This window comes from Salmo salar, chromosome ssa19 (genome assembly GCF_905237065.1).
Source record: "Salmo salar chromosome ssa19, Ssal_v3.1, whole genome shotgun sequence".
NCBI classification, from domain to species: Eukaryota; Metazoa; Chordata; class Actinopteri; order Salmoniformes; family Salmonidae; genus Salmo; species Salmo salar.
In genome coordinates this window covers 69,828,318-69,844,597 of record NC_059460.1, presented here as the reverse complement: position 1 = coordinate 69,844,597, position 16,280 = coordinate 69,828,318, and the positions used below count along the sequence as shown (strand labels likewise).

Genomic DNA, 16,280 nt, shown 5'->3' with positions numbered 1-16,280 from the left:
GCCATATTGGGACAAAACGGAAGTGAGTGAGTGAGTGAGTAAGTGAGTGAGAGAGAGAGAGAGAGAGAGAGAGAGAGAGAGAGAAAGAGAGAGAGAGAGAGAGAGAATAGGCAGTGGAAACACGGCATAGTGACACAAGGGCGAAAGTGGAGAGCCAGACAGTTTTCGGTAAAAGGCGTTAGCTCAGCTAGTGTAATGTAGTGAACATTATTCCGCTAGAGAAAGACGGGGCGGCCCCTGTTTTAGAAACTCCTTGTCCTCCCATACGGGGCTAACGCAATAGCCTACTAGAATAGAACAGAGTTTTCGATTACTACATTGATTGCCTACGGTCCTGTCTGGAGCGAAGCTTTAGCGCTCTAACTAATAGACAACGCTAGAATAGATCAGAGGAAACCAGGACAGCTCCAGCGCCAAGATGCCCCTGGCACAATTGCCAGATCCCTGGCAGAAGATGGCACTGGGGCGGGCGGCAAGCGAGGTGAGTGTGTGTGTGTGTGTGTGTGTGTGTGTGTGTGTGTGAGAGAGAGAGAGAGAGAGAGAGAGAGAGAGAGAGAGAGAGAGAGAGAGAGAGAGTATTCATTTCCAGCACCAGAAAACTGTCTGCGGGAATAGATGTGAACAGATTATTATATTGAAGCGTCACGTTGACTGTCTTTGAGCTGCACTTCATAGATATAAACAAACGCGTAGCACCACGGGTCTGAGGCTGGCTACTAAAACCAAATGGATAAGTTGCTGAGCCTCGGATAATAGAGAGAGAGAAAGGCGAGTGGGCGGTCATCCGACAGACCGCACGATTTAGGATGCGGCTTTCAGCAGGCGTGTGTGTTTCCTGGATGATGCGGTTAAAGCAAGCGTGACGTGTTTAAAGAGAAGTGAGTAGAGTCGCCCGCGTATGATTGTCTGAAGACATTCTCTGATTCACATTTGATTCATAATTATACCCTAGTGTACTGTACACAGCCTTTCTACCTTTCTCTGTTCTCTGTCTATCTCAGTATATATCTCATGCTCCATAACAAGAGGATGGACATATTCTTGGTAACGTGTGTGTTCTCAGTGCTTTGTGGGAGAATGTTTCTAGGGCACAACAGCACTCTCACTCACTCAATCATTCCTACTCAACTAAGCAAGTTAACAATAAATGAGTTTTGGCAGCAGGTAGACTGACTGTTAGACTGTTGGGCCCTCAGTCAATACTGGTCCATTAGATAGCCATCACTGTATCACACTGTGTGTGAGTGAGTGTATGTGTGAGAGAGAGAGTTAACCATTTCATGACAGAGAGACATTAACCCTTTCATGACAGAGAGACATAAACCCTTTCATGACAGAGAGACATTAACCCTTTCATGACAGAGAGACATTAACCCTTTCATGACAGAGAGACATTAACCCTTTCATGACAGAGAGACATTAACCCTTTCATGACAGAGAGACATTAACCCTTTCATGATAGAGAGACATTAACCCTTTCATGACAGAGAGACATTAACCCTTTCATGACAGAGAGACATTAACCCTTTCATGACAGAGAGACATTAACCCTTTCATGACAGAGAGACATTAACCCTTTCATGACAGAGAGACATTAACCCTTTCATGACAGAGAGACATTAACCCTTTCATGATAGAGAGACATTAACCCTTTCATGACAGAGAGACATTAACCCTTTCATGACAGAGAGACATTAACCCTTTCATGATAGAGAGACATTAACCCTTTCATGATAGAGAGACATTAACCCTTTCATGACAGAGAGACATTAAGCCTTTCATGACAGAGAGACATTAACCCTTTCATGACAGAGAGACATTAACCCTTTCATGACAGAGAGACATTAACCCTTTCATGACAGAGAGACATTAACCCTTTCATGACAGAGAGACATTAACCCTTTCATGATAGAGAGACATTAACCCTTTCATGACAGAGAGACATTAACCCTTTCATGACAGAGAGACATTAACCCTTTCATGACAGAGAGACATTAACCCTTTCATGACAGAGAGACATTAACCCTTTCATGACAGAGAGACATTAACCCTTTCATGATAGAGAGACATTAACCCTTTCATGACAGAGAGACATTAACCCTTTCATGACAGAGAGACATTAACCCTTTCATGACAGAGGCCGTGAGATGACTTTCTGTCTTTTCGTTCCATCCGACATGTTCTCCCTCTCTCCCCCCTCTCCCTTTCTCCCCCCTCTCCCTCTCTCCCCTCTCTCCCCCCTCTCCCTTTCTCCCCTCTCTCCCCTCTCTCCCATCCTCTCCCTTTCTCCCCCTCTCCCTCTCTCCCCTCTCTCCCTTTCTCCCCTTTCTCCCCTCTCTCCCCTCTCTCCCCTCTCTCCCATCCTCTCCCTTTCTCCCCTCTCTCCCCTCTCTCCCATCCTCTCCCTTTCTCCCCCTCTCCCTCTCTCCCCTCTCTCCCCCTCCCCCTTCTCCCCTCTCTCCCCTCTCTCCCATCCTCTCCCTCTCTCCCCCCTCTCCCTTTCTCCCCTCTCTCCCCTCTCTCCCATCCTCTCCCTCTCTCCCCCCTCTCCCTTTCTCCCCTCTCTCCCCTCTCTCCCATCCTCTCCCTCTCTCCCGTCCTCTCCCTCTCCTCTCCCTCTCCACTCTTTCTGTCCCTCTGTTTCTCTCCCCCTCTCTTTCTCTCCTCCTCTCTCTCTCCCATCCTCTCCCTCTCCACTCTTTCTGTCCCTCTCTCTCTCCCCCTCTCTCCCCCTCTCTCCCGTCCTCTCTCTCTCTCTCTCTCTCTCTCTCTCTCTTTATCTTTCAATCATCCTGTTACATGTTTATCAGGCTTACTGCCGCACTGAACTAAGTAATAATAATGATAAGTGCTACTATAATGAATAATAATCATGTTGCAGCCTCAGTTTATTCTGAGTGATCCAATCACTTTCATATTAACGAAACATGTGACCTGAGAGCTCCAGTACACAAACAGTTTCACTATATGTTATGGTAATCCATTCCTCAGTATTTAGCTAGGTTGTGAAATGGGAATGACACAGTAATAACCTAAACATTACAATGCTGTTTCGTTGGGATTCACTACATCTAGCAACACCAGGTATTTAGAAATGGTGTTGACTTCTTTGAAATAAAATGGACATTACAATAACTAATAGTTGTTTATTGTGTTATTGCAGGATGCCCATCGACATGTTCTGGAGGATTCTATTGGAGAGGATGATTCTATGTCCTGTAACGTAAGTCTACACACACACACACGTACACTTGTACACACACACACGTACACTTGTACACACACACGTACACTTGTACACACACACACACACACACACACACACACACACACACACACACACACACACACACACACACACACACACACACACACACTCAAACACCCCCCCTCCAAATGTCATATTATGTCTATATACAGTGTTGTAACAATGTGCAAATAGTTAAAGTACAAAGGTGAAAATAAATATAGGTTGTTTTTACAATGGTGTTTGTTCTTCACTGGTTGCCCTTTTCTTGTGGCAGCAGGTCACACATCTTGCTGCTGTGATGCACACTGTGGTATTTCACCAATAGATATGAAAGTTTATTAAAATTGGATTTGTTTTTGAATTCTTTGTGGGTCTGTGTAATCTGAGGGAAATATGTGTCTCTAATATGGTCATACATTTGGCAGGAGGTTAGGAAGTACAGCTCAGTTTCCAACTCATTTTGTGGGCAGTGTGCACATAGCCTGTCTTCTCTCTCTCTCTCTCTCTCTCTCTCTCTCTCTCTCTCTCTCTCTCTCTCTCTCTCTCTCTCTCTCTCTCTCTCTCTCTCTCTCTCTCTCTCTCTCTCTCTCTCTCCAGCTCCCTCTCTCTTTCTCTCTTTCTTCCTCTGTATGTGTGTCAGCTGTATGTATAGACAGTTTAATGCAGAGGAGATGGCTTATAGATCTGCCGTCTGAGAAGAGCTGAGCAGCAATTATTAGTAATATCCCTAGAGTGACACACACACGACATCGAGGGGCATCTTGGTGGGGTCTTCCTCTCACTCTGACCACAGCTCTTTAATGCCGCACCCTGTTGTCACGGAGACAGACTGTGAAACCCCCTCTCTTTCTGGAAGTGTGTGTATCTGTGTGTTTGTGTGTCAGATCTGGGTCATTTATGTATGTCAAATTATTTCAAACACATGATTTGGATTTCCTGATATGATGGAAACAATGGAATAGACCTAAAGAAGCTGCGTCAAGAAAATCTCAAATAGTTTGTATTTGACCCTGTGTGTTGTAGTCCCTATGGAGAGTGTGTATGTAATGTATATTATACTTTGTGTGCGTGTGTGTGTGCGTGCATGTGTCCATGAGAGACGGAGAGAGAGGGATTGGCTGTGTCCAGCGCTCGCTGGCAGATGGTATTTAATCTTCTCAGGCCATCTGGACTGACTTTCTCTGGCGTCTTTAAACGCCCACGCACACACACACACACACAGACACAAACACTCTCCCCTACATATTTATTTGGACAGTGAGGCTAAAACTTTTATACTCTCTATACTCCAGTATTTTGGATTTGAGATCAAATGTTTTATATGAGGCGACATTACAGAATGTCAGCTTTTATTTGAGGGTATTTTCATACATTTCTAAATGGTAAAACAGATGTGGAAGCACTTTATGTATCTAGTCCCCCTATCTGAAGGTGTCATAAGTATTTGGACAAATTCACTTATAGTGTTACATTTATTCAAAAGTTTAGTATTTGGTCCCATATTCCTAGCACGCAATGACTACATCAAGGTTGTGACTCTACACACTTGTTGAATGCATTTGCAGTTTGTTTTGGTTGTGTTTTGGATGATGTTGTGCGCAATAGAAATGAATATGAATGTGTTGTCATTTTGGAGTCCCTTCCATTGTAAATAAGAATGCAATATGTTTCTGAGCACTTCTACATTAACATGGATGCTACCATGATTATGGATAATCATGAATGAATCGTAAATAATGATGAGTGAGAAAGTTAGAAGCATAAATATCATACCCCCCCAAAAAAGAAAAGAAATTGGGGTATGCAGTCAGGTGTTTCAGCGACGAGTCATTCTTCACTCCCTTATCTTCAATTATTCAGCCTTTATCAACCTTAAGACGTGTGTGTGTGTGTGTGTGTGTGTGTGTGTGTGTGTGTGTGTGTGTGTGTGTGTGTGTGTGTGTGTGTGTGTGTGTGTGTGTGTGTGTGTGTGTGTGTGTGTGTGTGTGTGTGTGTGTGTGTGTGTGTGTGTGTGTGTGTGTGTGTGTGTGTGTGTGTAAAATAATAATAATAATTTGCTGGGTGCTTATATTAGTCCTAATTCACACATGTACAAGTGTGTATTATACTCATGTGTGAATTAGAATTTCTGCATATTCCAACTCCCCCTGAGACACCCTCAGAGTGTGGTGTATGTGTTGTCTAGCCAGATTGTTCTAGATACCAAAGGGCCATCAGTCAAATGCAAAAACTGTTAAATCCCCTTGGATTGATGAGAAATTTAACAATTGTATGGTTGAGAGGGATGACGCAAAAGGAATGTGAAATAAATAAGTCTGGCTGCACAATCGATTGGCAAACGTACTGCAAATGGAGAAATCATGTGACTAAACTGAATAAAAAGAAGAAGAAACTACACTATGAAACAAAGATAAATTATATAATGATAGTAAAAAGCTTTGGACCACCTTAAATTAAATTATGGGCAAAAAGGCAAACTCGGCCCCATTATTCATTGAATCAGATTGCTCATTCATCACAAAACCCACTGATATTGCCAATTATTTAATGATTTTTTTTTATTGGCAAGATTAGCAAATTTAGGCATAACATGCCAGCAACAAATGCTGACACTACACATCCAAGTATATCTGACCAAATTATGAAAGAAAGCAATGTACTTTGAATTCCGTAACGTGAGTGTGGAAGAGGTGACATTTTTTGTTGTTGTCTATCAACAATGAAAAACCACCGGGGTCTGACAACTTGGATGGAAAATTACCCTCGGATAATAGCGGACGATATTACCACTCCTATTTGCCATATATTCAATTTAAGCCTACTAGAAAGTGTGTGCCCTCAGGCCTGGAGTGAAGCAAAAGTCATTTAGCTACCTAAGAATAGTAAAGCCCCCTTTACTGGCTCAAATAGCCAACCAATCAGCCTGTTACCAACCCTTAGTAAACCTTTGGAAAAAATAATTCAGGAAGATTCAGGAATTCCCCAGGGCAACTGTCTAGGCCACTTACTTTTTTTCAATCTTTACTAATGACATGCCACTGGCTTTGAGTAAAGCCAGTGTGTCTATGTATGCGGGTGACTCAACACTACACATGTCAGCTACTACAGCGACTGAAATTACTGCAACACTTAACAAAGAGCTGCAGTTAGTTTCAGAGTGGGCAGCAAGGAATAAGTTAGTCCTAAATATTTCTAAAACTAAAAGCATTGTATTTGGGACAAATCATTCACTAAACCTGAACAAAATTTTGTAATAAATAATGTGGAAATTGAGCAAGTTGAGGTGACTAAACTGCTTGGCTTAACCCTGGATTGTAAACTGTCCTGGTCAAAACATATTGATACAACAGTAGCTAAGATGGGGAGAAGTCGGTCCATAATAAAGCGCTGCTCTGCCTTCTTAACAACACTATCAACAAGGCAGGTCCTACAGGCCCTAGTTTTGTCGCAGCAGCACTACTGTTCAGTCATGTGGTCAGGTGCCACAAAGAGGGAACAGGGCAGCACGGTTGGACCTTAAAAGTACACAGGGAGCTAACATTAATGATATTTCATTATTATTATTTTTTTATTATTTAACCAGGCAAGCCAGTTAAGAACAAATTCTTATTTATAATGACGACCTAGGAACAGTGGGTTAATAGCCTCGTTCAGGGGCAGAATGACAGATTTGTACCTTGTCAACTTGGGGATTCGATCTAGCAACCTTTTGGTTACTGGCCCAATGCTCTAACCACTAGGCTACCTGCCGCCCCAAATATGCATGTCAATCTCTCCTGGCTCAAAGTGGAGGAGAAATGTTGAAGTGTTGACATGCTGAATGCACCAAGGTGTCTGTTTAAACTACTAGCACATAGCTCCGACACCCATGCATACCCCACAAGACATGCCACCAGAGGTCTCCACAATTCTGAAGCCCAGAACAGACTATGGGAGGCGCACAGTACTACATAGAGCCATGAATACATGGAACTCTATTCCACATCAGGTAACTGATGCAAGCAGTAGAATCAGATTTAAAAAACAGTTACAAATATACCTTAAGGAACAGACACACACAACGGTACAGTCACACGCATATGCACAAGCGCTAGCACACTCATTGTAATATTGTTGTATGGTGGTATTATACATTTTGTATTGTAGATATGTAGTGGTGTAATAATGTTATATGATGTTCTGTTTTATCTTTTGTTTCATATGTAATGTAAGTTCCTTTAATGTGATTGAACCCCAGGAAGAGTAGCTGCTGCCTTGGCAGGAACTAATGGACCCCAGGAAGAGTAGCTGCTGTCTTGGCAGGAACTAATGGACCCCAGGAAGAGTAGCTGCTGTCTTGGCAGGAACTAATGGACCCCAGGAAGAGTAGCTGCTGTCTTGGCAGGAACTAATGGACCCCAGGAAGAGTAGCTGCTGTCTTGGCAGGAACTAATGGACCCCAGATAGAGTAGCTGCTGTCTTGGCAGGAACTAATGGACCCCAGATAGAGTATCTGCTGTCTTGGCAGGAACTAATGGACCCCAGGAAGAGTAGCTGCTGCCTTGGCAGGAACTAATGGGGATACCTAATAAATACAAAATACCAAAAATGTCAAATGAGCCTGTCCCAAAAGCAAAAAGCTGCCATATGTATGCTCATCACTGCCCTGGGGATGACGCAATGCACACACTCTCTGTCTATATTCTTTTTCATTTCATTGTGCAACACAGTACTGAGAGGGGGGAGGGGGGGTAAAGGGAGAGCTAGCTAGGGAGGTGGACCTATTGATTGAGAGAGAGGGTGAGGTAAAGCACGAGAGAGAGAGAGAGATGTCCCCTATCTGGTTGCTGTCAGTATGACATGGTACAGTCCTCTGAAGGGCAGGGTCACTGGACTAGCGTGTGTGTGTGTGTCTATGGGTGTGTTGGTCCGCACATTCTGGGACAGCCGGCATTGGGCTCTTCATGAGAGTGAAGCATTGTGGGATTGTTACCGGCATTGGGCTCTTCATGAGAGTGAAGCATTGTGGGATTGTTACCGGCATTGGGCTCTTCATGAGAGTGAAGCATTGTGGGATTGTTATTGTGAGGTCACAAGGTGATGATGCAATCTCTGTATCAGGCGCCACACTTCCTGAATGGAACACTCTCTAAGAACAATTATATCGCGCACACACACACACACACACACACACACACACACACACACACACACACACACACACACACACACACACACACACACACACACACACACACACACACACACACACACACACACACACACACGGTCAGAGGGGTTTTCTAGGAGTTTCCCTCAGACACATTTTATCGAGAGAAGAGGGAGGAGAAAGAGAGGGAGGAGAGTTATGAGAGAGACACAGGAAGGGTGGGACAGGGGAGAGAAGAGAGAGGAAAGGGAGAGAAAAAGAGGGAGGAGACAGATGCAGAGAAAGAAGGAGAGGGCAAAGGAGGAAGTGAGGGGCTACAGGCCAAACAGAGCCCCACCCAGGGATCCCCCCTGTCCCCCAGAGCCCCACCCAGGGATCCCCTTGTCCCCCAGAGCCAGATATCTACTGAGCCACTCCATCTGAATCAACATGACCTTGTCACAGTCACAGTCTGGGCCTGTATTCTTTAAGCGTCTCAGAGTAAGAGTGCTGGTCCACGTCCATATACTTATGATCTAAAGGACAAAACTGATCCCAGCAGAACTCCTACTCTAAGACGCTTTGAGAATATGGGTCTTGTTCCCCTACAAATTCTGCATTAAAGAAAAATCTGACTGTTTAAATTTAGAGCGTAATTCTGATACTCCCTCTTTCTTCCTCAAGTGGGGATAGAGGGATGTCTGTTGTCATGGAGATGCAGGGAGATTCTGTTTCTGTACCGTCAGCGTTACCCTCTAGACAGGGAACACATAGACACACAAAACACAAGTAATGGCTAGTGTTTAAATCAAATCAAATTGTATTTTTCACATGCTTTGTAAACACCAGGTGTAGACTAACAGTAAAATGCTTACTTTCAGGCCCTTCCCAACAATGTAGAGAGAAAGTAATAATAAATACACAATGAGTAATGATAACTTGGCTACATACACAGGGTACTAGTAAAGAGTGGATGTGCAGGGGTACGAGGTAGTTGAGGTAGATATGTACATATAACTAGGAATAGAGTGACTAGACAACAGGATAGATAATAGACAGTAGCAGCAGTGTAAGTGATGAGTCAAAAAAGTTAGTGCAAAAAGGGTCAATGCAGATAGTCCAAGTAGCTATTTGGTTGACTATTTAACTAACTATTTAGCAGTCTTATAGCTTGGGGGTAGAAGCTGTTCAGGATCCTGTTGGTTCCAGACTTGATGCATCGGTACCGCTTGCCATGCGGTAGCAGAGAGAACAGTCTATGACTTGAGTGGCTGGAGTATTCAACAATTTTTAGCGTCTTCCTCTGACACCACCTGGTATTGAAGTCCTGGATTGCAGAGAGATTGGCCCCAGTCATGTACTGGGCCTTACGCATTACCCTCTGCAGCGCCTTGCGGTCAGATGTCAAGCAGTTGCCATACCAAGTGGTGATGCAGCCAGTCAAGATGCTCTCAATGGTGCAGCTGTATAACTTTTTGAAGATCTGAGGGCCCATGCCAAATCTTTTCAGCCTTCTGAAGGGGAAGAGGCATTGTCATGCCCTCTTCACGACTCTGTTGGTGTGTGTGGACCATGATAGATCCTTAGTGATGTGGACACCGAAGAACTTGAAGCTCTTGACCTTTGTCTTGCAGACATTAAGGAAGATGTTGTTGCATCACACTGCCAGGTTCCTGACCTGGAACCACCCTAAAGGCTGTCTTATCATCGTCGGTGATGAGGCCTATCACCGTCGTGTCACCAGCATACTTAATGATGGTGTTGGAGTTGTGCACAGCCACGCAGTCATGGTTGAACAGGGCGTACAGGAGGGGACTAAGCATGCACCCCTGCAGGGCCACTGTGTCAAGGGTCAGCGTGGCGGATGTGTTGTTGCCTATCCTCACCACCTGGGGGTGGCCAGTCAGGAAGTCCAGGAACCAGTTGCAGAGGGACGTGTTCAGTCCCAGGGTCCTTAGCTTAGTGATGAGCTATGAAGGCACTATGGTGTTGAACACTGAGCTGTAGTCAATGAACAGCATTCTCATATAGGTGTTCCTCTTGTCCAGGTGGGAGAGGGCAGTGCAATAGAGATTGCGTCATCTGTGGATCTGTTGAGGCAGTATGCGAATTGGGGTGGGTCCAGGGTGTCTGGGATGATGTTGTTGATGTGAGCCATGACCAGCATTTCAAAGCATTTCATGGCTACAGATGTAAGTGCTACGGGGCGATAGCCATTTAGAAAAGTTACCTGCCGTTCTTGGGCACAGGGACTATGGTGGTCTGCTTGAAACATGTAGGTATTACAGACTGGGTCAGGGAGATGTTGAAAATGTCAGTGGAGACACTTGCCAGCTGAGTACGCATGCTCTGAGTACGCGTCCTGGTAATTTGTCTGGCACTGTAGCATTGTGAATGTTAACGTGTTTAAAGGTCTTGCTCAAATCAGCTACGGACAGCGTGATCACACAGTCGTCTGGAACAGCTGGTGCTCTCATGCACGGTTCAGTGTTGCTTGCCTCGAAGCGAGCATGGAAGGCATTTAGCTTGTCTGGTAGGCTTGCGTCATTGGGCAGCTCACGGCTGGGTTTCCCTTTGTAATCCGTATTTTTAAAATGTATTTATTTCACCTTTATTTAACTAGATAGAACAGTTGAGAACAAGTTCTCATTTATAACTGCGCCCTGGCCAAGATAAAGCGAAGCAGTGCGACACAAACAACACAGAGTTACACATGGGATAAACAAAGGTACAGTCAATAACACAATAGAAAAGTCTATATACAGTGTGTGCAAATGTAGTAAGATTAGGGAGGTAAGGCAATAAATAGGCCATAGTGGCAAAATAATTACAATTCAGCAATTAAGCACTGGAGTGATAGATGTGCAGAAGATGAATGTGCAAGTAGAGATACTGGAGTGCAAAGGAGCCAAAAAATAAATAACAATATGGGGATGAGGTAGTTTGGTGGGTTATTTACAGATGGGCTATGTACAGGTGCAATGATCGGTAAGCTGCTCTGACAGCTGATGCGACAGCTGATGCTTAAAGTTAATGAGGGAGATATAAGACTTCAGCTTCAGTGATTTTTGCAGTTCGTTCCAGTCATTGGCAGCAGAGAACTGGAAGGAAAGGCGGCCAAAGAGGAGTTGGCTTTGGGGATGACCAGTGAAATATACCTGCTGGAGCAAATACAATAGTTTGCACGTCCTGCCACATCTGACTAGCATAGTAGGATTAGATCTTAGTCCTGTATTGATGCTTTGCCTGTTTGATAGCTCGCCATAGGTTGTAGCAGGATTTCTTATAAGCGTCCGGATTAGTGTCCAGCTCCTTAAAAGCGGCAGCTTTAGCCTTTCGCTCAGTGCGGATGTTGCCTGTAATCCATGGCTTCTGGTTGGGTTATGTACGTACGGTCACTGTGGGGAATGAATTTGTCGATGAATTCCGAAACATATTATAGTCTGTGCTAGTGAAACATACAATTTACATACAGTATACAGTTTACGGACCATTTATATATTTTGAGTATCTTGATGGGCGTTGTGTAGGATTTATGTTTATCTATTGGAACGCCGTATCTTCGTGTGTGTCTGTGTGGGTGTGGGTGTGTGTCTGTGTGGGTGTGGGTGTGTGTCTGTGTGGGTGTGGGTGTGTTTGTGTGAGGAATGATGTGTGTGTTCCTGTGCAGATGTGGTTGCCAGGGGAGCAAGGACAGGACATGCTCTAATCACCACGGTGACCAGCAGCTGTAGGCTCTTCCTGGGCAGACCTTCCTCCTGTGTGTGTGTGTGTGTGTGTGTGTGTGTGTGTGTGTGTGTGTGTGTGTGTGTGTGTGTGTGTGTGTGTGTGTGTGTGTGTGTGTGTGTGTGTGTGTGTGTGTGTGTGTGTGTGTGTGTGTGTGTGTGTGTGTGTTTAGACTCCTATGCGTTCCTCTCTCTGTCCATTTTCGAACTCAGTGGCCTGTGAATGCTTGGGTATGTGTTTCTCTCTGTCGTCGTTTGTGGATGTGTGTGTGTGATATGAGGACAATGCTGAAGATGCTTTTGCCTTGGATCAGACACAACCATATACGGGTAGGGCTCTGACAACACGCACACGCAAACACACACACACACACACGGTTAGCGTTTGCTTTCTCATACTGACTGTGTTAGTTTCCCAAGCAATCAGTGTCTCTTTCTTTGGGTGAGGGCAAACATTCTTATTCTCTGTTAAGACAAAGGCGTGTGTGTGTGTGTGTGTGTGTGTGTGTGTGTGTGTGTGTGTGTGTGTGTGTGTGTGTGTGTGTGTGTGTGTGTGTGTGTGTGTTATAATTACGAGGCTTGCTCTGACCTAAGAAGCGCTGCTGGCAACAGATGAAGCGGTGAGATTTCTCTAACGAGAGAGCCCAAGAGTGACCGAGGGAGACAGAGAGAGACAGAGAGAGAGAGAGAGAGACAGACAGACAGAGAGAGAGAGAGAGACAGACAGACAGAGAGAGAGAGAGAGAGACAGACAAAGAGAGAGAGAGAGACAGACAGACAGAGAGAGAGACAGACAGACAGACAGACAGACAGACAGACAGACAGACAGACAGACAGACAGACAGACAGACAGACAGACAGACAGACAGACAGACAGACAGACAGAGAGAGAGAGAGAGATCAGACTGACAAGACTAAGAACAATAGAGCCAGTGTAGATCACTGCACTGTGGGGTTCCCCCTCTTCTCTTTCTTTCTCTTGCTCTCGCTCTCTACCTCTCTGTCTCTCTCTCTCTCTGTCACTCTCACTCAGTCTATTTCTTTATCACACTCTCTCTGTGTCTTTTCTCGCTCTCTGTCCTGCTGTATAACTTGTGTGTTAAATTCTGTGTTCCATTTCTTGCACAGATCTGTGAATAGTAGGTGCATTGAACATGGTGGAGTCTCCACTCAGTCAGAATAGTAGGTGCATTGAACATGGTGGAGTCTCCACTCAGTCAGAATAGAAGGTGTATTGAACGTGGTGGAGTCTCCACTCAGTCAGAATAGAAGGTGTATTGAACGTGGTGGAGTCTCCACTCAGTCAGAATAGAAGGTGTATTGAACGTGGTGGAGTCTCCACTCAGTCAGAATAGAAGGTTTATTGAACGTGGTGGAGTCTCCACTCAGTCAGAATAGAAGGTGTATTGAACGTGGTGGAGTCTCCACTCAGTCAGAATAGAAGGTGTATTGAACATGGTGGAGTCTCCACTCAGTCAGAATAGAAGGTGTATTGAACATGGTGGAGTCTCCACTCAGTCAGAATAGAAGGTGTATTGAACATGGTGGAGTCTCCACTCAGTCAGAATAGAAGGTGTATTGAACATGGTGGAGTCTCCACTCAGTCAGAATAGAAGGTGTATTGAACATGGTGGAGTCTCCACTCAGTCAGAATAGAAGGTGTATTGAACATGGTGGAGTCTCCACTCAGTCAGAATAGAAGGTGTATTGAACATGGTGGAGTCTCCACTCAGTCAGAATAGAAGGTGTATTGAACATGGTGGAGTCTCCACTCAGTCAGAATAGAAGGTGTATTGAACATGGTGGAGTCTCCACTCAGTCAGAATAGAAGGTGTATTGAACATGGTGGAGTCTCCACTCAGTCAGAATAGAAGGTGTATTGAACATGGTGGAGTCTCCACTCAGTCAGAATAGAAGGTGTATTGAACATGGTGGAGTCTCCACTCAGTCAGAATAGAAGGTGTATTGAACATGGTGGAGTCTCCACTCAGTCAGAATAGAAGGTGTATTGAACATGGTGGAGTCTCCACTCAGTCAGAATAGAAGGTGTATTGAACATGGTGGAGTCTCCACTCAGTCAGAATAGAAGGTGTATTGAACATGGTGGAGTCTCCACTCAGTCAGAATAGAAGGTGTATTGAACATGGTGGAGTCTCCACTCAGTCAGAATAGAAGGTGTATTGAACATGGTGGAGTCTCCACTCAGTCAGAATAGAAGGGGGCCAAGCAGGCAGAGATTGAATTCTAATTCAGATAAATTCAGTTCCTGAATACATTTTGCTGCCTTATCCTCTCTCTACTCCTCATCATCAATACTTAATAATCTCTCTCACTTTCTCGCCACCTTTCTGATTGGTTGTAAGTTAACCTATCGCTGTCTGTAGAGTGCCTCATGACCAGTTACCAAGGACAGTGTGTGTGTTATGAGACGGTGTCCTAAGGCCTAGCCTAGCGGATGTGTTATGTTCTGCTAACCTAGGCCCAAGTATGCGCATCAATCAGCCCTCTGTGTGGGTGTGAGTGTGTTTGTGTGTGTGTGTCCTCGCTTGTATGTACACTGTTAGTTTGGTTGCATAAGTGGTTTAGGGACACAGATTTCCTGGAATTCCTCTCTCACAATCCATGGAAGCCACTGCCACACATAGAGCCTAATACACGCATGCACGTATGAACGCACATACACAGACACATGCACACACAAAGACACACGCACCCATGAAGGTTTAATACAGAAAGACCAGCTCCAGAGCTGTTAATGCTCTAGTACTTTTGTAGTACTATTGTAGTAATATTGTAGTACTACTTATCAGTCTATTCTTCTACACACTGTATTCAGTACAGTAATGTATTTAGTATCTTCGCTAGTCTCACTGTTCAAGGGAAGAAAGTGTGGTTTAGAACTATTAGGTTAGACTGTCTCAGACTGAGCTGTTTAGTTGTAGAGATTTGTCCCCCCAGAGGAACCTCGACTCATTGTTCTTGTTGTGTGGGGACAATTAGTGAGGTTGCACTCATGGGGAAGGTGATAGGCCTTGCACAACAGCTGTCTGTAATCCCATCTACGCTCTCATATTCTGAGACACGTGTGTGTGCATTCTTTGCGGTACGTGGTAGTCAGGCATTGGTCCGCGTGTGTGTGTGTGTGTGTGTGTGTGTGTGTGTGTGTGTGTGTGTGTGTGTGTGTGTGTGTGTGTGTGTGTGTGTGTGTGTGTGTGTGTTTCATGGGAATCTCCAGATCACATGATGGAAGCTAAGGGTAGGAGGTTACAGAGGGGTTTAGGGGGGATCCCAGTTTGGATCTCTGGTGTTCCCCCTGACTGAGTCACACACACACACACACACCTCCCTCACATACACTTCAACATGCTCCCTCTTCTTCACTCTTATTTTCACCCACTCTACCTCTCTCTTACATACACACACATCCAGTGCATAGCTGTCCGAAGGACCGTGTGTGATTAGGTATGACTGAGGCCAAAGCAGTGTGTGTGTCTCTCGGTGTTCTGACTAGCAGACTCAAGGCCCTAGGATGTCTACTGATCCAAAACTTTACCGGAGACCTTAACAGGAACTGCACCGGAAACTTTACCGGGAAGGAGCGGGACTGGGATTTGTTTACCAGGGCAGGATGCGGGTGTTCCGAAACCCAGGGGGCTGTAAGTACAGGACTGTGTGTGCGGGTACAGTAATGCTATCCTGGAGTGTGTGTCAGGTTACCACTATCTGTCCTAAAGCTGACAAGGACTAAAACTTGCCTCTGTACTATGTGTGTATATGTGTGTTAGTGTCTGTGTGTGGCTTTCAGAATTGGCTGTAGATTATTCCATGGAAGATAGAGAACAGTCCAGCTAAAATTGTTATTTTGTGTTTGTGATGCTGCTGTTCTCTGTGTAGTTCTTTCTCTCTGATCTCGTCTACAGGCCTCTGTTCCTTACAATGATGCTTGATTAGATCTCATCACTTCATTAGTTGAATTAATGTCATTAAATGAATAGGCCCATGCAGCCACAGTGGGATTGAGTTATCGTGATCTGGGAAGGCTGTAATAGACTTTCTCTTCAGTTTAACCACGCGCAACACACACACACACACACACACACACACACACACACACACACACACACACACACACACACACACACACACACACACTGTTTGTGGTGGTATTAAACAGTAA

At 44.8% G+C, this 16,280-nt stretch overlaps 1 protein-coding gene across 4 annotated transcripts in view; it reads left to right on the top strand.

The window, feature by feature from the left end:
* Positions 1-62: 62 nt before the first annotated feature.
* Positions 63-16,280, top strand: part of LOC106579471 (ribosomal protein S6 kinase alpha-3) — a 31,095-nt gene continuing 14,877 nt past the window's right edge. The window contains exons 1-2 of one of the 4 annotated variants that reach the window (XM_014159409.2): positions 63-481; positions 3,164-3,223. In XM_014159409.2, coding sequence (XP_014014884.1) covers positions 419-481; positions 3,164-3,223 — 123 coding nt within the window. In that variant the 5' untranslated portion in view covers positions 63-418. Of the gene's footprint in view, positions 482-584; positions 879-3,163; positions 3,224-15,398; positions 15,760-16,280 lie in introns of those variants that run through there. The other 3 variants (XM_014159410.2, XM_014159408.2, XM_014159407.2) reach the window with 3 other exon arrangements.